At 40.2% G+C, this 23,758-nt stretch overlaps 1 protein-coding gene across 1 annotated transcript; it reads left to right on the top strand.

The window, feature by feature from the left end:
- The first annotated feature begins 10,992 nt into the window (after positions 1–10,992).
- Positions 10,993–12,624, top strand: snai2 (snail family zinc finger 2). The gene is made up of 3 exons (XM_070845266.1): positions 10,993–11,220; positions 11,426–11,947; positions 12,400–12,624. The coding sequence occupies exons 1-3, from the start codon at positions 11,142–11,144 to the stop codon at positions 12,579–12,581; spliced, it is 783 nt and encodes a 260-aa protein (XP_070701367.1). The 5' UTR covers positions 10,993–11,141; the 3' UTR covers positions 12,582–12,624.
- Positions 12,625–23,758: the final 11,134 nt, after the last annotated feature.

Raw genomic sequence — 23,758 nt, 5'->3', positions numbered from 1 at the left:
AATTTACCAATTAATTCATTAAAAATCCTACAATGTGATTTCCTGGATTCTTTCCCCCCATTCTGTCTCTCATAGTTGAAGTATACCTATGATGAAAATTACAGGCCTCTCTCATCTTTTTAAGTGGGAGAACTTGTACAATTGGTGGCTGACTAAATACTTTTTTGCCCCACTGTACATAATCATACACAGTATAAGGTCTGGTGAAATTCTTGAAGAATTCTTCTTCTTCTAGAAGATGCCTACAGATGCCTAGACGATAAAACATTATAGTTGAATCAAACAATTGGTTTCATTTATTTAATGGTTTTACTGAATGTTGTCATGTCTGCCATGAACTACAAGGTCTTAACTATACTCCTCCTGTCTGCTGTGACATTGTAAATGTCGTGGGACTAATAAAGGATTATCTTATCTTCTCTTAGACAAAACTTAATGTGTTGACATACTGGTGTTAGTTAGAAGTGATGCAGTCTGATTCGGAGGCTCTGTAGTAAACCCCACCTTCATAAAGGTTCAGTTTGTGCTTTAGATATCAACTTTATGGTCATTTTGGAATCTGTAGTTTATGGTGCAGCTGAACTGTGTTGTGCTTTACTGAGAGATATTTCTAACATTATGTCCAGGCCGTTTACATGAGTAAAATTAGATTCATTCATTTTAGCGAGTGTGTAAAATGTAAACTAGCAACTGAGTGCATCTGCAGTGTTGTGAGCAATAATTCACATTACAGTACACAGAGGATGTAGTACAGTATACTAATGTGACACAGAGTGTAACTATTAGATGATTAATCGATTCGTGGATAGATAGAAAGTTAATCTGCAACAATTCTGATAATAAATTTATTGTTTAAGTTGTTAAATAAAATCTGTCAGTTTCAGCTTGGTTTCTTCATATTATGTGATAGTAAACTGAATACCACTGGGTTCAGAGCTGCAAACAGAACAGAAGGATAAATGTGATTTTTTCACAATTATCAGATTTTTTTATAGATCAAACAATGAATGAGTCAGTTGAATAATCATGAATCAATTCTGCATTTAAGTAATCCATGATGAAAATAATCATTAGTAGTAATAATGAGTTTAATATATTGTAAAATAAGAGATTTGTTTTATTGACTTATGAAGTTCAGTTTGACATAAACTATTTCAGTTTTTATCTCGAGCCTTCCTCCACCTGCCTCTGCCCTCCAACACATCCAGCTGTCTGCATCAGAGATGAGCCAGCTCCGTAATGGATGCAGAGAAATCCTGACATCATTTGTGGGTCTGCTTTAAAAATGAATGTCTTCACGTGGTCAGCTGAAAAATGTGTCTGCGGCTCTCAGACGAACACTTTGTCTTAGCAGGTGCCCTCCTGTACAACCCGAGAGACGCCAGCACTTCCCTGTGTTTTTTTTATTATTTTTTTTCAGAGGGATTAAATGGGCCGAACCTTTTGTCCCTTAAAAGTCGAGTCAGCATAACTCCTTTTACAACCACGCCATCAGATATTTTCAGTCCTACCAATTTGCCCAGCAATGTTTTTCAAATAACGCTCTTGTCTGTGACACAGTCTGAGGAAACAGAGAGCGAGGAGCAGGGTTAGATTGCCTGGATGACGTGGAGATGGTAACATGACATCTCCATCTCTTAGACCTGAGGACAGCTGTGGCCCATGCGGCATGATGAATGGCTGTTTGTGCGCGCAGGAGGAGCAGCTGTCCGCGGAGTGCTCCAGCAAATGTAGTTTTATTACTCGAGATAGGTTTCACTTACTGTATGTTCGCTTGTTCTGCGACCTGAAACATATGGTGCCTGTGAGTGCAGCTTTTTAATTTGCTGAGTGATGATAGCAGATATTATGTTTCTCAATTATTATGGCATCCCAAAAGAGTCCTGCTCAAAATCAACAGCATTATACTGACAGAATTTCACAGCATCTGCCCAGTTCATGTGTTGGAAAACATAATGAGGTTTCTATTGCGAGCTGCCAGCCTCCTCTCTTCTTAAAAATGTACACTTCTCCATATCTAGTCTCTATATTTATACACAGTCTTCAAACTTTCTGTAGAAACCAGAACATGAAGAGTACTTTTCATGTACTTGTGTTATCTTGACAGGAAAACACTCCTCCAACTTTACAACAGCACAAGTTATTTCAGTTATCACAGTTTTGACCTTTAACATTTTTGTTTTTTCAGTAATAAGGACAAGTAGATGTCTCTGGATCTGGATGTGAATAGATTTTGTTCTCAGATACGGGATCTGGTTGGTTTGTATTCTTCATGTTACGACTTGTTATAATTATTTCTCCAGGTTTGGGCTTGTTTAATGTTTGATTTGCTTGAATGTTTAGGGAGTCTGTAGAAAGATGAGATGTACGCAGGCCTCCTTGTGCATCACACTTGAGAGTATTTTTTTGTTTGTTTGTTTTAGGTTTATAATTGGTATGGACTGAAATGGAAATTTTAATTGAAGTGCGGATGCAGTGATCTGTTTAGATTTTGCCAAAGAAAAATGAAATGTATGTTTTAACGGTTCCTCACGTGGTTTTAGGGCTGCAGTTAACGATTACTGTGATTATTGATTCATCTGACAATGATTTTCTCTATTAATCAGTTAAGGGTTTGGTCTATGTTTGGTTACTGTCCATCAATAGTCCATGATAGCATCTTCAGCCTGGGCTTGTGCTCTTGGTTTGTCCGACCAACAGTCCAAAACCCAAAAATATTCAATTCGGAGTGATATAAAACAGAGAAAAAGCAGCAAATCTTCACATCTGAGTGGCCGGAGTCAGAGAATATTTTTGTTTGAAATAGAGATTTATTTTCTGTTGTCTAATCGTTTCTGCTCGACAATCTAAAAAACACTGTTTAAACTTGTGTGGCACGCAGGTTCCTCTTCAGGTGACAATCTCTGACACATTAATAAACTCAACCCTCAGTCAGTGAGCAGGTTCATGTCAGGAGGCAGCTGCTGTTTGAGCGGTTTTGTATTTACAGAGCAAATCTTGTATTCAACAGGGCCTGTTTGCTGGTTTTGTGTGACGCTGGCTAGAGGTACCACTTCTCCTATTCTTTCATACTATATCTAAGATCATTCATACAAGATAGAGAGAGTATCTCATCATGTTTTCTCTTGGAGCATTTGTCAAAAAATAAGTCTTTCATTACCTTGTGAGTCAATACCTGAGACCCAGTAACAGCCAGCGGCGCTCTCCATGCCAGATGCTCATGAATGATAGGCAGAGGAGTAAATTAGTGATGGACACATTTATAGACTGGGCTCTTGACCTTCCTGACTATGATGTATGTTTTTTGGCAGCAGAAAGCCACCAGATATCAGGTGGGTGCCAACTTAAATCAGCGAGAATCATTTCACAAACTGGTTCCCCGTTGTATCACTGGATATCAGAGAGCAGAAATAGACAAACGCAGGATAATAAATGTAAGCTAGCAGAAACTGATCCTGCAGAATGATACTGACAGGTTCCTTAATGGGACTGTAATCTTTTTTCCTTCTTAAACATTTGATATTATGGTGCCATGTCTGTGGATAAATGGATTGGGCAAGTCAAGCATGCTATCACTTGAGGCTCTTAATTAGCCTCAACAGATGAACACAGAGTCTTTATAACACAATGAATAACGTCATTCACTTTCCTAATTATAATACATATGTATAAATATAGTATATGAATATTTTTTTGTATTTCAACCAATGAGGCCCTAACAGCCTTGTAGGGGGAAGACTTGGGGGCCTGGAAATGGCACCATGCTGTGTGTAAAGTACATGAAAGGATTAAAAAGCTCAGCATATTGCTGAAGGATAGGCTACATTGAAATGAAGCTGCACAGTCGAGGGACACATCTGCTCCCTTACTAAATATAAAGTAGGGAAATATAGAACTCTGCTTGGCCAAATTATTTATGAATTCAAACTGCACGACATGAAACAAATTACTATCTTAGGGATATAAATGAAGCTGTGTAGATCATCATATGTTTGTTTTATTTCCTGGAAGATTTGCATGATTGCCTTGAGGTTGTTTCCAGGAGCAACATTTGACTTATTCACCTGAAAACTGCGTATAAAATATGACTATATAGTCATTAATGATTATTCTGTTGATTACTTTTTTGATTAACAGTTAATTAGTAAATAAAATACAACAAAATAGTGAGACAGAGCCCAAAGTGACATCTTCAAAATGCATTTTTTGTTGGAACAAAGGTCGAAAAGCTTGAACTGAATGCTTGACTTTTTAAATTAAACAATTTAAACGATTAATCAATTGTCAAAATAGTCAGCAATTAGGTTTCTGTCGATTAACTAATTGTTTCAGCCCTACATAAACGCTTAGCAAAAGCTTGTGCTGTGGACAATTTCACAACTGTTAAAGTAAACAGTAATTAGGAAGGCTGTACAGTCTGTTTTGCCATCTTAAGCAAAAATTGTTAAGTTGCATTAATTGCTTCTCGAGGCTATTTTACTATTCACAGGTTGAATGGATAGCAAATGTTCCAAGTAAACACAATAATGCAATTTACAATGTACAAGACTGTCTTCCATCAAGGTTGAGCTGCTCCTGTAGCGTGCTGACAATGCAGCAGAGCTTAACGAACAAGCAGACTCTCCACATTAATCAAATGTGACCTAAAATTGTCCAGCCTGGGTTACTTACACGTTGTAAAACATGAAAGAAATGCTGCTTTGCCCTCAACAGAGATCCACTGTTGCAGGTATAGATGTGAGTGTTTTGTCACTTGTATGTTAAGCAGTGCGCTAGTATCGTAAATCATTATGTACAATCTAACCTCTTATTGCTTTTCTTAGGGCAGTCATCATCTACGTGTAGCTTTCAGTGCGTTGGTCTGTGTTGCTGTCCTGAACCTCTAAATCAGATGGGCTGCTATATGAGGCGCATATAAATGAGAGTTGTGTCTTCTGTCTTCCCCGCCACGAGAGTTTGGTGTGCATTCGCTTCATTAGCCATCAGTCTCTGCTAAGCCAGACTAATGGTTTTCTTGTTGCATGACAGTGACATCGTGGCACAGACCAGTTATATTTTTTTCTGCACTCTGAGGGAGATCTCTAGAGTTTCTTTTATTTGTGCGGCTCATACATCTCACCACAATAAAAGCATATGGCCACTGTGAAGGCTGTGAATGCAACATCTGGAGCAGTGTGCATGGATAGTCGACCAAAACAGTTGCTATAAAAGCCCCACAGAAACATCAGCCATGATATATTCTTCTCTGTGCTGCAGGGCTCTGGGGCGAGGTTGTAATGAAGATGTCCAGCTTTACAGTGACACACTGTAGGCTCTTCAAGCTGCTCTTCAAATAGAACAATTACTGCAGGAGAGCGTTAAAGGGTTGCACTGTTTAGAGGTACCAAACAGTTTTATTGAAATGCACAAAAATCTGCAAAATATCCTTCTGTTTTCATCTTTTATTTCCTCCTAAAATCATTGCTGCTTGTCTGTTTTCTCTGGGAGCATGTTGAGTTCTTTGTGCATCATTTTCTGCACAGCAACCTTTTGAATGGCCAAAATAGGTCAGTGAATAAAGGCACATGGCATTAATGAACTTATGCTTCACTCCCACTACTGAAAGTGTAACCTTTGAATATTCAGAACAGACGTAATTGATGTCAGCGTGTGGCTACATTCAGTGCTCCTAGTGATGCCTTAGGACAAACAACTACCCCGCTTGGATATTTCAAGAAGCTTAATTAGATCTCTGAATGACCCAATGGGTTCCAGTTGCAGGAGAAACAGCAAATTATTGATCACTTAAGTTGGGAAGATAAAGTGTGGAGGAATGCTTTGATGTGCAGTGGAGACATTGTTTCCAGATCGTGATCATGCCAGTCTGCCTCAGACCATCACTTTGTTGGGTGAAACAATTAGCACCACGACACAGTATGGAGGATTCAAACAAGTTGTCACTGGCACTCTCTCTCACTCTCTCTCTCTCTCTCCCTGCTTGACATATTGACCGTACACGACTGATATCATTTCACTCAGGCCTGATTTTCTGCCAGTGTACCTCTGTCACTTGGCCAAACTGCTCTTTGATTTAGGACATAGGCAGAAATAGGGGGAGGGGACATGTGAGCTGTGGCATAAAATTGTCAATGACATGTCAACGTCTTTCCCTCTGTAGGAAGTGAGACCTCCAGTACATCAAACAGATTGCTCCTGACCTATGACCAGCGAATGGACCAGCTCAGCTCAATATGCTTGTATGAGCTTGGCAGTGCTTTCTATGCTGACAGAAACCAGAAATCACTGATGTGAAGTCTGATTTCTACATCTCAGCAGGCTGCTTAGATAAAAACCACACTGATTGTCTGTCACCTTGCAGCCCACAATGTGAAAAAACAAGCTGCGCCAGTTTACAGTTAAAGAAGCAACATAAATTTTGTGAATCGCTGGAGGATTCAGGAGCTTTCTGCCAGGCTAATAAAACACACTGGACCAGCAGCAGCGGTAGCAGCAGCAGCAGCAGCAGGCTGTGCTGAAATACTCCTCAGGTTCATCACAGATGGACGTTGCTTTGATGCTTTTTCCAAGAGGAAGCTGTGGATGAGCGATTTGTGAACAGTTCAGTGGCGTCTGACACATTAAATGGCCTTTTAATCTAAAAGAAAGTGTGTATGCTGTCGATTACTGGCATCCAGTGCAGGGAGAGTACTTTAACGCTGCTGAATAGCAGCACTATATGGATGAAAAGAGGTCTGCTGCCACTGCACTGGCTGGAGGAACTGCGGGTGCTGCTTGTGTACCTGCACTGAAGCAATGTAGAGGTTTCTGCAAACACACATAATCCCCGCAAATCATACAATAAGGAAATGGTGTTTAATCATGAGGCCCATCATGAGTAAAGGTGTTCAGCTCAGCGCATCGCACAAACGTGACTATTAGAGGCTGTGGAGCTTTATTATCCATCGGATCATATAGGTGATTGGCACATAAATCTTGGTGCGCAGCATTAAGGGACATTACATCTCAAAAAAGTACATTGTAAACGGATTAGTGTTTCGTTTCATGGATGTTTGGCATAATAATTAACTACCTGCGTTCGTCATGCTCTGTATTATGAGGCACAGTGAATGTGAAAGCGAAAAAGGGGTCTGTGAGGCTTACCTGATTTTCTAGTAACAGGTGGTGATGTCTTATTAGATCCCTTTGGACTCCGACCGGTTTGCTTATTCTAATTTATGCATCGGCTGCTAAATCACAATGTATCCCTTGTGGCAGCATCGCCCACGCGGCATCCTGGTCCACTACTCTGTAGCGATGTGCAAAAACCGACGGAAAAACAGCCCGCACTCGCACACAAAACAAGATTTGTCCATATTTCCTGGGCAGTGGCGGTTTCAGGGATTCCTCTCCGTCGACATCTCTGGCAGAGGGTCCAGTTTCACAGCTCCGTGTGCTGCTCCATCGCGCTGCCAAGATGACTGAGGCTGGAAATCACATGCGGCTGATTTAACGCGCGCGTCAATCGACTTCGTTTACCCAAGACACCCGCACAACTCTGGATCCATAAATATTACATGATTCTACTTTTTTTATATTGTTTCTAGGGACGTCTGCGGCTTTCCCCACACATCACACCGCTGTTAGAGACGCACAAAACATCTCACAAAGCGTTTTTTTCTTCTTCTGCCAATTACATTTGCGTGCACTGCGGTGCTCTCTCTCTCTCTCTCTCTCTCTCTCTGCGTGTGTGTGTGTGTGAAACCACTCTAAGGTTTGCAGATGAGATCCGCAGCTAAAGAAGAAGAAGAAGCCCATTCTTGAAAGTTATCTTTACATCTTTACATTAAAGGCCAGTGTGTGTCTTCGTGTGGCTAAACCCACAACTTTGCTGAGCTACATGGCATTTAAACAGGGAAGAAGGCACGGGCGGATTGTCTTGCACAGTCAGACTCTGGTGACTCACTTTATGTTGTCAATGAACACACTTACACACAAACACACACACGCACGCACGCACACTGTACATATGTGATCAGTCACTCGGTACTATTTGGACTCTTTCCCCCTGAGCAGCTGCGCAGACTGACCAGGTGCTCCTCATTTTCCATGCTGTCATCACGCCAGCTGAAGACTCCCGCTGCTTCCTCACATGATGCAAGTTGACTCTTTTGACTGTACATGCTGCCCACCAGCCTGGGCGGCTCTTATTCATAAAATGTGTCTTGTTCTTAAAATGGTTTTGTTGGTTAAAGCTCAGGATCTGCAGCGCAGGACAGGTAAGCAGAGTCCTCTTGGTCCTGCAGCTGTTTTCCTGCAGGTGTGTCTGAGCTCAGTGGCTTCACACTCCACTGTACAACAGCAGACTGTGTCCTTTGTGAGGCTCTCCATCCCTGTCCTTTCTACCGGTTTAACTGCCATCCATTAGCAAATAATACTAATTCGTACCCAGATTGTGGCTCTTGCGCAGCCTTCAGGTCCCAGTGCTACATTTTGACCCTATTGTATCTCCAACCAGCCTGACCTCCCTGCACCTGTCTCAGGATGTGTTCTGGTTGTTTCACGCTGGATATTTCTGTATTTGTGTCACTGGTTTAAAGTTGGGGAAAAGGTGATGTCATGCGTTTCCAAAGCACAAATCTGATCAAACCAAGTCCACTCAGGCTAGGCAACGAAGGTTAGCTGAGTTTTTAAATATTACCCAAGGAGATTTACAATGATTGCTGCTTCATTAGTCATGAATATTCAGTGTTATTGATAAAAGTGCCAACTCTGAATGTACTTCCTGTACATTACTGTACACTTTGATATGCTGTTTATATGTTTTCACATTAAATACAGCTATTATGCCTACATATTCATGCACATTTATTCTCATACTGTAAATGTGATTTATAACAGAAGCCTGTGCAGGAAAGGTTGGAAGCTAAAAGCTTATATACAAAAGCTGCTCCTGAAAAACTGAAGGCATGATAAGCAAGATTACAGTAAATAAAAATAATGCAGGATGGAAAGGCATTTGCCAAAGAAAGAAAATATTCTCATTCTAGTTTATCAGTCAACACTGTAATTGGAAGATTGACAATGTTTATCTACAATGCTTTTTTATAGGAAGAAGATGAAACATGATTCAGCAGAACAACGTCTAGATGAAAATGTGCTGCTGTTGCATTAAAGAAGACGACGCTGTAGACTCACTAGACAACACCTGGATGTTGTGTTGAGCAGCTGCTGATGCCTCTGAAAAATAAATCCTTTTACTTGAGCTTGACCAGAAATCTAAAGCTTGTTCATGTTTAAATGGGACACAATTTTGCAGGTGTTACACTGCCATGACACTATACAGGGCCAAGGAAACACAGCCATCTCTCTGCTAATTAATTTCGAGCTCATAAACTCTGCTTTTCAGAATTAGTGATACGATTTGAGTCGGCACACCATGCTTTCACTCCCCCTTCTTTGCTGTCATTGGAACAGCATCCACATGCTGCTAAATGCGGAGAACAGTACTGAAGCATGAAAACTGCAAGAAGGCAATTTATACCCAACCATACATGGTCTACTTCTCTTGGATATGGTTTGGCTGGTAGGTAATATTGATTTGAAAGCATTATCTTTCACAGCGCACAATGTTTTCTGCTGGATCACCACCAACCACCACCACTCCTCACCCATCCTGCTTGCTGTACAGAGTGCTGAATGTGTGACAGTAGCCGGGAGTTATTATGCACAGATAACCTTCCCTTCCCTTTATAATCCAAGCAGGCACAAAGGGAAACTATTCATGATCTGCAATTATGTTTTCTAGATAAGATAAGCAGTTCACAATTAACTTAAGGCTTGCCCCAGACATAAGGAGCTTTTCATATCTGCTGACCTAGCCAATCAAACTGCTCCAGGAGCTGCTTTTCAATATCACCATGGCTAAGCCTTTGCCTTTGTGTGTGTCTGCCTTGTTACCTTTAGATGTTCAACTCACGCCTCTCTCAGAAGAGCTGAGTTGAACACAAGGGGGCGTAGACTGCTAAGTTTGCCTCTCCCTGTCCAGTTCAGCAGCAGCAGCAGCAGGCAGGAATAAATTTGATTATGGTATCACGTCCGACCTTGAGAGGAAACTACACTTAAATTTACATTTCAAGGAGGAATGCCTTATTGCATTATTGGCAAGGAAATGTGTGGCTTTCTCCACACACAACTGCATTAAGGAGGGCCATCCTCTGGCAAAGCCACAGCATGAAGATGTGGACGGCAGCAGGCAGGTTGGTCCAGTTGTCGGTCTGAATGAGTGAATCATGAAGTCACAGATTTGGCTGCACAATAGATGTAGATATAAGGAACATGCAAATGGATATAGATCATAAACCTTCAGCTGAGTCATTACCATCATCATTAGGAGTGCTGGTGTTGGAGGGAGTATTCTCCAATTCAAATATGCCACCCGTACAGGATAATCAAGTCCCCAGAGGTTTGTAACACAACAATAATCAGTGGCTCCAGGCACACTCCTTGCAGTGATTGCATTAGCAATGGCATTTTAAATAATCCTGTTTATCTCACCCTGTTGCTCTTATTCTTTTCCTTTTCCTTGCTCTTCACTCTTTCATGATCTCAATGTAGTTGGAGGTATACTTTTATTTTAAAAACTGCACTTTTTGGTTGCTTTTGATTATTTACTCTGCTGGTGCTGCTGCTCTTATCGCCACCCTGGGTAAAAACCAATGACAACTTGTACAGTGTGATGCCATGTACATTTGCCTCTTTGAAATACACGCACACACACTCACACTCACACTCACACAAGTCTTCCACAAAGCACCTGTCTGACTGGAGTACATGGCACTAACCCAGCCCCTCGGGGGGTTGTGCGCTCCTATAGGCTACAAGCACATTTTTGAAGCTCCGTGGTAAAAGCGAGACGTAATTGGTTTGAGCTCCCAGTATATGTAGATGGAGTGGATGGCTCCGCCCATGCACCTGATAGGGAGTATTTACAGCTTTTTACAGCTACCCACTGCACTGTTTCCAAGAGCGCAGCGCCGCACCATGACACTCTACTGGACTTAAGCAATAAGGATTTCCGTCTTCACACAGTAAACTGACGCGCACCGTTATATCTTCCTAGAAAAAAAAAAAGTTTGCCAAAAGTTCTCGACTTGTTTTCCAAGATGCCACGCTCTTTTCTGGTCAAGAAACACATAAACTCCGCAAAGAAGCCAAATTATAGTGAGCTGGAGAGCCCAACAGGTAAAGTTGTCAAAGTAAAAGACTTTACAAGTTTTGTTTCTGAGATGCAGTCGCGTTTTTAACTTTGCAGTTTTTGGTTGTTTTTTTTTTTAAGTTAAAAGTTAATGTTAAAGTTATGGGCCTGCTTTAAAAATCTGCGCTCCTCACTCGAGCCATGACAGGCAGCATGTGATCATTCATTTCATGTTTCTGTCTTTGTTTTCAGTGTTCATCACGCCGCACATCTACAGGGGCCTCCCTCTCCCTGTCATCCCCCAGCCGGAGATCCTGAGCCCGGCAGCCTACAGCCCCATCACAGTGTGGACTACCAGCAACTTGCCGCTGTCTCCGCTCCCCAGTGACCTCTCCCCCATCTCTGGATACCCTTCATCGCTCTCCGACACCTCCTCTAAAGACCACAGCGGCTCTGAAAGCCCGAGGAGTGATGAAGACGAGCAGATGCTGCCCAAGCTCACAGACCCACACGGGGTGGAGGCAGAGAAATTCCAATGTAGTTTGTGCAGCAAGTCCTACTCCACGTACTCTGGACTGCTCAAGCATAAACAGCTGCACTGCGACGCCCAAACGAGGAAATCCTTCAGTTGTAAATACTGCGAGAAGGAGTATGTGAGCCTGGGAGCTCTCAAAATGCACATCAGGACTCACACTTTGCCTTGTGTTTGTAAAATATGCGGGAAAGCTTTCTCCAGACCGTGGCTGCTCCAAGGACACATCAGGACGCACACCGGTGAGTGAATGGGAAATAACAGAGGGGCCTCCTGTGTGAAGAGTCTGAAAAGCTGTTGTGGACTTTTGTAGGCACATTCTAATTGTGTACAGTCTAGCTATTTAATGGCTTTACAGCTGCAATAGGCCCTGCAACACAGCTCACAACAGGTACATGCCATTACAGGTTGATATGTTGTGGAAAATATGATGTTCAACTCTCAGGGTGTTATTACTTCCTGTAGCTTTACTTTTGAAGGTGTGTTGAAAAGAAAAATGTAGCTTTTTTAAAGAAATGTCATGTTACAATCATCAACAGAATATACCCAACAGAGTGCTTTTCCTTTTTAAAAAAAAACTGTGTGCAACCTGCCAAAAATAACAGACCAAGATGACTCCACAATACAATTTTTATTCAAATATGTCTGTGTACTATCCCTGACAATGTCTTCTTTCTCAATTCTCCCCTGACAGGAGAGAAGCCGTTCTCCTGCCCTCACTGCAACAGGGCTTTTGCGGACAGGTCCAATCTCAGGGCTCACCTACAGACCCATTCGGATGTGAAAAAATACCAATGCAAGAACTGCTCCAAAACCTTCTCCAGGATGTCTCTTCTGCACAAGCATGAGGAATCTGGTTGTTGTGTAGCACACTGAACTGGGATACTTTTCCACCACCGGCCAAAAAAAAAAAAAGAAACCCTCTGTTGCTCCTCTATTTTTCCAAGTCCAGGAGAACTGTCAGGGAATCACATCGAGGGGGTTCGTTCCCAAGACTTTCTTTTTTTTTTTTCCTGCGAGCGGTCGATTTCATTTCAGAGTGAGAAATAGCTCTGTGCTCACGTGCTTCTCGTTTCAAGCAGTGTTTCTGTGATTGCAATCAGTGTCGAGCTTTGTCATACCATGTACTCGCCTACCTGTGCTATTCATGCACTTTTCTGCATGTCTAGAATGTTTTATATGCCTCCACAATGTTATCTTCAGTGTTTGTACCCATTTCTCTCGATGGCTGTCATGCAGTCCCCCCTTTTTCTATACGAACCACACAAACGATACCAAAAGGCGCATTGTAATATGACAGTATAAATATAAAGAGGAATACTAAAGCCATTGTTACTTAGGGAGCAAGTGCAAACTTATTTTGTAGGGTGAAATTATTCTAACTTTTGCACAGTCACAGTAGAAACAGTTTGCCAGCACTCAAATAGCAAAACAAACTTTCTCAAGTGCCTCAGTTTTATTTGGCAATAATGTGTTTTTTTCAGCAACAGTTTCCTTTTATATTTTTATATATTGAATGTAAGCGTGACTGAGATGATTGTATATCAACAGTGAAAACTGTGATGCTGAATGATTTTGATATTTTCATGACACTTTTGAAAATAAAGTTTCATGACGTTTTGTATAATTTTTTGTGGCATCTTCCAAGTTACTTTTCATCTGCGAACCCTTCTTTTGGTTTTGGTGTTTGAGCAGCTCCTTCAGCAGGACTCAGCAAGATTCACTGATTGTCACACGCCTCAAACAGAATAGCTCGCACAAAAGTAAAAGATATTTAATCCGGCTTGCACCATCTCATGTTATGGAGATGTAAAAATGAGGAGAGAGGTGACTCAGCTCTGAATCAGGCCTGAACCTGTTCCCTGTGAACCTGTCCAGACATCAAACAATCTTGAAATTTAACACATACTAGCTATATTGATCTGCACTCACTTGTTAAACCCTTTGAGAGCCCACGACTCCCTTTTTACCCAAGTGTGTGCAAAGTTTAAATGCAAGGGCGTTGTTCTTTTCAGAAAGTAATCCTGATTTTCAAACTCGTGCCATCAAACTAGATGTTTTTCATATGTATGGAGTGTGTTTTTCTAAATCTTGATGCTCAATCATAACAATCACTGCAGGGGCACGGGGTACTCAGATATCCCGATTCTAATGTTTTCACAAAAAGCTCAAATTTGCATTTGCTTTGACAGCCTCCTTGAATTTCTGGGATGCATGCCATCAAGTATTAAATAGGCTTCCTCGGGCTACATTTCATTGTCTTTCACCATATGCCTTGTACATGCAGCAGATAGAGATTAGAGCATAAAAAGTGCAATGCCTTAAAGGATACAGTCCAAGTTGAACTCTCTCTAACAAAGCCCAAAGTGTGTTCCCGTTTGCCCTAATGCCCCAAAGCTGCTGACCTGAAAGATGTGATCTGACAAACAGACACTTGTTTTTCTTGCTGCGAGGGGCTGAACTCCCCTGTAGGTAGATCCTCCTCGCTGTGATTCATCATCAAGCTATTCCAGGTGCTTGCCGCCGCACTTTGGATTGGGCCAGGTGGCTGCGGGGCTCCTCAGCAACCTCGCCGAAAAGCAGGTGCAGCGAGGAGGATACCAAGCATGGCCACAGGTCCACTGACACTGTAGAAACCTCAGTCATGACCTAATGTGGAAACATTGCAAGCAGCAGGTCCTATTATTCAGATCATTTGCCTCATAAAAGGAAAGTGGCACCGAGGGGACACTCTAACACCACTGAGATTGTAAAGCTGTTTGTCCTCACTGATCTTCAGAGAGTCTTTGCGTCCATAGGCAACACTTCATCATACTGTTGACAGTGAGGGAAAACAACCATGAATGCATAATGCCAATTAGCTACATAATCTTGCATGATTTCCCTTTTTACAACAACAATTAACCGCATGACTGATTTCTCAGATAACAACAATGTGTTAAATGCTTTCCCCTCTAACATGAATATTTGATTTAGCCGTTGAGATGATAGTGGGAGGAGAAGGAGCAGGAACTCAATTGTTTTAAAGCATATGGCTATTAGAGGATGTGTTGAAGAATGTGAGACCAAATATTTGTTAGGTGTGGAGACTGTTAATAGTCACACTGCTAGAAATCCTATAGGCACCAAACGCAGGTAGACACCCTGTGGGTGGTTTTGCAATAAGATTAAAAAAAAGAAGAATCTCTCATCATATTGTGAAGATAAGATTCAATTTGATTCCTTAATTCCAAGGAGTCAACAAGAATGAACTTGTCTCAGGCCTTAATTAAGCCGTTTATAATTTTCAGTATACTTAAAACACATTTTTACCACAGAATACTTAATAATAATACTAAAGCAGTCAAATATAAGTTAACAAGTTTAAGAAGATAAGGTTAAATTTGATTGGTTCTTTCTCAAAAGTCAATTAAAATGAACATATGTGAGGCCTCAATTAAGTCATTTATCATATATAGTGTAAATTATGGCAACTCCCAATTTCATTTCCTTTCAGTTCATTTCATTATTGTTTAATCTGCTGAATATTTCATTTATGAACTGATTATTTTTTTTCTATAAAATGTTAGAAAATAACATAATAATTTCCCACAGCCCGAAGGTGATTGTCGACCATCAGTACATTCAGTTTATTGTCACATATGACAAAGAAAAGCATCAAATCCTCACATTTGAAAACCTTAAATTGTTAGACCTTTTTGCTTGAAAAATGATTAAAATGATGAAACGATTTTAAAAACAGCTGCCAATTAATCGTCTGTCATTCAACTATTTGATTAATTGGCCACTTGTTGCATATTTAGTGCAAATTAAAGATGATAGTGCCGCCATCTCCTTCATTTTAGCTGACTAAATATTTCATTTGGCAGCCCATACTTCTGATTTTCTGCTATCACTACAGCCTGAAATCATAACACTCTTTATTTCATCACGTACATTATGTCACATGTAAAATAAATATCATCACTCTGCACATATAAGTGCTCTGGGTGACATAAAAATCCAGAGCAGCCTCAGAGAGCACTGTGTTAGACGTACAGCAGGGCACAGCTCTGAGAAACCTGCTGACTTTATGGAGAATCTGGGAGTATGATTCCTTTATGACCATCAAGTGGAACAAATAAAGTTAAGGGTGTCCTCTGAGGACTGATTGTCCTAGCCGGGAAGTGATCTTCAGCCCTACTCTCTCACCCCTCCACATCAGAAAGGAGATGATTGTGGATTCCCCTTTACCCCAACCGCCCGGAGGAATGTTTGCCTGTTTATTGAGCTCCCGCATCTTGTTAAAAACTATTCTCTTTCATTTCTGTTGTCTCCTCAAGTGACTGGGTAGCTACTTAGAATGGCGCTGCTTTTCAGCTGGAGGTGCATATTCTCCAGATAATGCTGTTTGTCTCTAATTGTGTAGCGTCCTTTGCATCGGCGCTCTATTTGTTGATAAATTGGATTCATGCAGATGCAGCGAGCATAATTTAATCACCAGGGAAGATGAATTCTTTTGAAGTTTTGCTGTGTCTTATGTTCTTATGCATTTATCTCATTAAAGTAAAAGGGTTAATGTAAAGGAGCAAAACGGGTCTCTGAAAAAAAATGTGAATTTTAATTGGAAGAAGTAAGGAGCTGACCGCCTGTTTGATGATTTGCAGGCTGCAGTCCTGAGGGATGGTGGCTGACCCTCTATTTAGGTCAGAAATGATTTTTGTTTAGTGTGTCATTGTGAGTGCTGAAGTGAAGAGTCCAGCAGGGACAGAGGAGGCTGTGTTGTCTTGATCAATAGCCCTGTGGTCTCTTTTTGTTGCCTTCTCGTCGAGCAGAGGTCAGCTGTCAAAAGATCCTGTGATCATATTTGCTTGATTGTATTTTCTCCTTAATGTTCAACCCACTAAACCCCATGACCACAGCTGTAAAAGATCGTCTCCGTAAACAACAGATGTCCTTTGTGGATACAAATGATTTGACGGATTGAAAGTTGCCCTTTTTATAAAAGGTTTTCACTCTCCAACAGTTATCGCAGCTCAAATAATAAACTGTCACACTTTATTTTGAGCACCATATTTATAAGCAGGAAATAAGCAATGAATAAATGGTTTATAGCACACAAAAACACAGTATTATAGCTGTAAGTAGAGATAAAAACATTTCCAAGTGCTCATGAATGTATTAAACTGCACTACAAGAGAGAATTAACTCCAGTGAGGTTCACAGGGATTAAAAGTATTTTTGTTTTTCTAGCAGGTGTCTGTTTCCTATTAATATGAACAACTATAATATATTTGTATTTACTATAACACAAATAACATATAATATAGAAATCAAAATAATAAATTAATATAACACATTTGAATAAGTGATTTAAATGTAGCATAAACTCCACCAGTCAAAAGCTGAGATGGCACTTACTGCTATCCCGCTAAGCTAGTTAGCTTTAGCATGAGTTTAGATGTATTCTTTTTCATCATGTTTGGACATGTTTGGGCTAGCTTCGACCTCATTTAGTTAAGTTGAAAAAGAAACTGGATTACCAAGATCATCACAAATTGATATTTTTGGATAACAGCTAGGCCAAAACCAGTGAGTACATTTGCTTTAGCTCAGGTTAGCTGAAGCTCTCTTGAGCCCTGTAGGTTCACAGAGAAATTTTCATTAAATGTTCTGATCTAATCAGTTTTTTTATGGTAAAACAGATTTCAGAGAGTCGACCTCCAATATCAACTACATTTACATACTACAACACTGAATGCTGAATGTATTAATCAGTATTTCTTTAGGTATAAATGCATCTTCACATTCATGATAATGAATGATAGCTGCCAATGAAGGCCATGAGATGTGGCTGAAAGCCCAGATAAAAGACTGGTAAGTGGAGTTTTGAATTTGCCACTATTTCTAAAGAACAAATCTTGAACTCTGACATGTTTTCATGAAACACAGTTTTACACCAACTTGCGAACGATCACTAGCCTACATGTTCAATAACATTTACACACTGCAGAGATATATTCACATGTATTACGCTTTACGAGTCTAATAATTCATTAACTGTTCATGCTCCAGTTACAGATAGGAGTTAAAGTTGTACACTAAATAAACAATTGAAATCTTTTGATCTACTTATAACAACATTACAGTGTGTTATAAATGACTTGGCTGTATATTTGAAATAGTAAGTGTCAAGTGATAAACCTATGTAGACAGATTTTGAGTTTCATGTCAATCATGGTTCACAATGGTGTGAAATTGTGGTAAGTTATACTCATTCATAGTTTGACTCTTACTATTCAGTCATGTCTTTCCAATTTGAATTCAACATAACCCCGTGACCTATGAGAGATTTTTTTCATAATTAAATATTCAGTACTCTCTCAAAATATGCAAGATGAGCTGTGTTATGCATGTATGGAGATTTTAAAAAGGTGATAAAAAAACCACATTATGGCAATTCATTTGGACTTTATCTCTTTCAGCATGCAGTTCTCCCGAGTCAAGTCTCAAGTCCCTTTCCTCCATAGGAATAGAGCTATCCAGGTGAATAATGTGTCCTCTCCACTGCATTTTTAGGACAAGGTGATGCTGGACAGACATCAGAGTTATCAAATAATATTCTGCCAGGGACCTCTGAATGGTTGTCAGTTCCAACAAGTGTGCAGGAGACTCATAGTTTGATGCGAAGTTGCTGTCATACTAAGTGGGGAGAACTTGCTTTTAATTTGAAAGATGATGATGTCATGCTTTGAAAAGCAGATGCAGCAAATTGCTCATTTTTAATCCTTTTAGACCTCAGAGCTGCCTTTGACACCGTTGATCATCCAATTTAAATTTGAACGCCGTAAGCACTGGGTGGTATTACCTGCCCCGCGCTTGACTGATTCATCTTCTTCTACTCAAACTGAAACTTTTATTTCACTGGTGGAAAACTCATCCTTCTCTTGACTGAACATTATATTTGGAGATCCTCAGGGATCAATTTTTGGGCCAAACTTTTTTTTCATACATGCCCTCCTTTGGGAAAATATACCATATAATTTGTGAACACAATGTTCAATTTTGATGCTATGGCTATGATATGTAGTCACACTTCCTGGTAAATCCTAATGATCCAAACTGGAGAGTGGAATGTCTTTCATTGGATGACAATGTCGGTCAGTTAGTCAGTCCACCACTTTTGTCCAGACTGAAATATCTATACAACTATTGAATGGACATTCATGCTCCCCACATGATGAATCCTAATGACTTTGTTGATTATTTGAGTTTATCTCTAAAGACACCAGCAGGTAAAAGTTTTCACACAAGTCCTACTTGATGGATTGGTATGCCTTAAACACGAACAAATACCTGCAAAAGTGCCATTCCCATCAGCCTCAGATCTACTTGGTGTTAATTAACAAATGTTAGCATGCTAACACACTAGCCAAAGAGAGTTAACAGTGCTAAGCATTGCTCAGCATGTTAGCATTCTAATGTTAGCACGTATTGCAACAATGTAACTACGTGCAGCTTCATAAAGCCACTAAAATGGCAGAAAACTCTTCATTCTGTAGCAGATTCAGAGAGAAGTTCATTCTTTGTCTCTGAAACAGCAGTTATCAAAACAATCTAACCACAGTAGCCATTTAATAGCAGTTCTGGAGCTTTTAACTCCATCGTATAGATGTCATGGTAGATGTTGAAATTCTTTTCTTTCTGCGCACATCAAGGGCTTTTTCTCATTGTAGAGAGTGAAAGTTCATTATTGAGCTTGGAAAAAGAAGGTAGATTAGTACGTCTGCAGAGGCCAAATTCAGAATAAACCAAGGTCATATCCACACTCAAACAAATAAAAAGACTTTAATGTCGGTATTTACAACCACAGACACTTCTTTTCAAAAAGCTCCAAAGTTGATAAACTTGAAAAAGACTTACTACTACTGTAATGTCAACGGGGAAAAGTCAGCTTTTCAAAACCTAAGAAGTTTTCTTTGCATGTTATCTGGTGTTTGAAAAAACTCTAAGAAAGAGAAATATTCAAGGTTAACTCTTTTGGTTAAACAAACTCGAATAAGACATTTTATCTCATTACATCACCATATTAGCAACTGTCCTATTCTATCTCTATAAATTGATAATTTCGATTTATTTCATTTTAATTTTGTATTCACAAGAAGGATGTTTTGATCGTTATTTACAGCAGTCTTTTTTCAGCAGTCAAAACCATTAAATATTGATATTTTCCTCATTTAGTGAGACACCTCAAAACTTGGTACGCCTCTTTCAGAGGATGTTTTGACAGCTATCAGAAGCTACAAGAAAATTTATCTCACTGAAGCTCCACATATACTGTCTGTGTTTAAATGGGATGGTAGCTTGTCAGTAATTGGTTAATGTAATGAATTTCATGCCATGGTGGCTAGTTCCTTTCCTCTCACCAAATTAGAGAAGAGGCTCACTGTATCAGTTAATGACAGAGATATAAGAGGGTAGAAGAGAAGAAAAATGGGAAGTTTTAATGACATAACCAGCTTCAGAGCATGTTTATAGCAAATGTGGTTGCTTGTCCTCCTGTATCTTTAAGGTAACTCCATCCAGCTTGTGTATGCTACAGACTGGGCACTTTCAGAGGTGATTATTCTATTTCACAATCAGTTTTGCTCTGAGCAACAAATTAACAGTGGGCTAGGTCTATGCCACTTGCATATTTACCAGCTGTTTGGGTCCAATCGCAACTGTGGCTGTGCTCATTCAAACCCAGATAAGGAGGAGAAATTACAAAACAGGACACACCAGACTTTAATGGACAAATAATCATCACGGAAATGGGATTTACTTTCTGACTGTACAGCTACGTCCCAAGTCATTTACTCAAATTAATATCCTGACTGTGTTTACCTGTTGTGGGAAGCACTGTGCATCATCTGTGCTTCCAAAAAATCCATTACATACTCTGAATAGAGGAATGTTACTGGACACTTTTAATGACGTCCACTGATGAGATGACGCAAGCTAAAAGCTATTATCCTTAATTGATTTCACTTTCTGAATCTATAGCAATCTCACAGGAGGAGACAGATAACGAGCAGCTGATGAGTTTTAGAAGGATTCACAAAGCAATAAACAGGCGCGGAGGAAAATTGCAGGTAAATACGAGGAAGATTACTGCACGTTCACGGTATTTTATTTTGATCACTGATTATCTCTGAGCAGCATTGGCTGTGCACAGTGGTGTATGTGAGAGTGTGAGATGATCCCTGAGAGGCCAGCAGACCGAGCCGGTGACCTAATTATGATGAATCAAGGCTGGGAAAAACTGTCTGGCCACCAGCCTTTTCTAAGTGGTTTTACACTCCACAGCAACGGCAAGAACTGCCTCAACAAAGAGGCAAAACACAACAGAGAAGCTGTGAGCTCCACAGACACAGTGGGTGCGGTCTGTTGCTTAATAATGTTGTTGTATGAGCTGACTATGGAGGTCGGGGGGCTATTGAATGTTTCAAATGCAATGAATGAAACAGAATTGAATCATTTCGTGGCTTTTCTAAAGGACTACTTTGGCATTTAGGGACCTATTTGCTTTCTTGCCTTGAGTTACATGACTCTCATGACTGCACAGTGAATACAGGCTACAGCCAGCAGCCGGTTAGCTTAGCTTAGCATAAAGACTGGAAACAGGTAAACAGCTAGTCTGGATTTGTCCCAAGTTAGCAGATTTCTGAAATCTTAGCGACCAGCTCACCTAAAGCTCAATAAATACATTATATCTTTGAGGCTATGTCTGGGACTAGTGACTTCCTGTATTCTCTGCTAGTTGCTTAGCAATCTCATGGTGGCGGTGTAAGCATCGCTCTCAGATAAGAAACACACCTAGACATAACTCCCAGTAAAACCACATCCTGTTGCTTTTGTGCAGTTATACTGTACAACGACTAAAAAGAAGCAAGATGTAACATAGTTATTCATGAGCTTTAAAGGTGCCGGTGAGCTAGTTTTTTAAACTGAGCCGTGCTATTAGTTTGCCCCTGGTCGTTTCCAGTCTTTATGCTAAGCTAAAGCAACCGACTGTCTTATATTTAGCACACAGACATGAGAATGGAATCAATCGTACCATCTAATGTAACATCTAATGTCAAACTATCCCATTAAGGCAAAAAATTAACTGCATCTAAATTGTGTGAGCTTGTCGTAGAAATATGTGTATCCCTGTTGAGTCCCAGGTACTTACATCAAAGAGCAGCTGTTCGGGGACACACACATTACCGCATGACCTCTCTTAACTTGTGGGTAAATAGTGAAACTGAATACTCTGGGGGCTTGAGAAAGGCTCGCCCTGTAGTTTGCCATGACATTGGGCCTCCGAGTGGTATTAGGCGCCATCCACAATACATTTAAGACTTCAATATGTTGCTTTGAGGAATTCCTTTTGGATTTCTTAGATGGATGCTTTAGCCTCAAACCATGATGCAGTATGAAATTAGTCTACAATGTCCATTGAGACACATTCTGCAAAGAGCCGCTAGGGCAGCGAGGACATCTCCAGAGACATTTTGATTTTTTTCACCCTCTGTCTTGCTGTTATCTGATCATCAGTCAAGGGAAAAGGTGAGTATGGAGCACAAACAAAAGGTGCTTGAATAAACTAGCTCCCGGCCACATTATTCAGACTCTGGGTATTGTACTCTGCTGACATGCCTCAACAGGATGCGAACCACCAGAGAAGCTCCTCTGGGGATGGGTAGGACTCCTTTGCTCAACAAGGATCTCAGCGGATTACAAAAAAGGTATATGATAATCTGTTTCTTTACTGCTGCATGACGCATATTCAAGTAACAAATCACAACTGTTGCACTACATTAAATGTCATAACTGTAAAAATAGAAACACCTGTAAGATATTATGTAATGCAGTGGTGCAGCCTTGCAGGAAATGCCGGTTATTTTTCAAACTACATTAGTTGTGTCTGTGTTAACTTAGGTCTGCAGTACATCTTATATCAGACAACCCGGCAACTCATTAGACTCAGAAGCAGCTCGGTGGAGAGGGCGGATTCAAAAGTCTGTACCCGGGCAAACATTTAGAGGCTGTACTTTATGTTGTTTTGGATTGCATTACATTTAAAGGTAGTCCCAATATTTTAGCCACTTCATTACAGGAGCAAAAACTTTAGAAACACCTTACAACAATCAATACAGTACAAACTATAACTGAGTATTCACCGATTGAGTCAATTCAGCAGCAATTAAAAATTCATTAGAGATTCACAAAAGCAGTAATCAATATGGGACTTTTGTATTTTTCCCGTCACTCATTGTATTTTGAATTCTCTGAGGTCATAATTTTACTTTTTGAAGTATGTTATGATTATTCTAATTGTGTTAAAAGGGAACTTCTGTGGAGTGTTGAAATGGTTTATTACGAAATCTGGTCAACAGGGTTTGACCAGTTCAACCTAAATATGAGTCCTCCCTCCATATACGACCCCGAAGAGGTGAAAGCATCCAGTAATTCACAAGTAAGAATAATTTTTGACCCCCAAGTTAGGAACCACTGCTTTAAATAACATACTACTAATTCAATTTCTAACAGGCTGAAATTAGAAAAGAAAAATGGTTAATTCAGACTTTTGCCCTGTAATATTGGAGTTAGTGGTTGGTTGAACAGTCGGTTGTTCACCTCACACTTTTGGTCCAGAGGAAAATGTCATCACAGCGATGGGCCATGAAATGTGATTATGCATATTCAGGATTTCAAAAGAATGAATTCATCAAAGCCATTAGGTCAAAATTGATTTCGATCAACCGTTTGCTCCATGACTAGGTACTACAGAACCTAAAGGCCACATTTACATGAAATTATCAGTGGATATTTATCTTCCCCAGGCAGGGAATCATAGAGAAATCAGTGTTTTTTTGTTTCCATGAACACTTCAATCAGGCCAAAACATCAGCTAGTACACCAAAAATATGAAAATTTGATGGGTAGATAGAGCATACTCTTGCTTTCCAAAGGATCCATTTTGGACCCTGTGTGTGAGAACTTCTGGCTAAAATGTGAACTTTGTACATGAGATATCTGATAACTGG

This window comes from Pempheris klunzingeri, chromosome 15 (genome assembly GCF_042242105.1).
Source record: "Pempheris klunzingeri isolate RE-2024b chromosome 15, fPemKlu1.hap1, whole genome shotgun sequence".
NCBI lineage: Eukaryota > Metazoa > Chordata > Actinopteri > Acropomatiformes > Pempheridae > Pempheris > Pempheris klunzingeri.
Note: the sequence above shows the minus strand (reverse complement) of the source record. Positions and strands in the feature narration are given on the sequence as shown.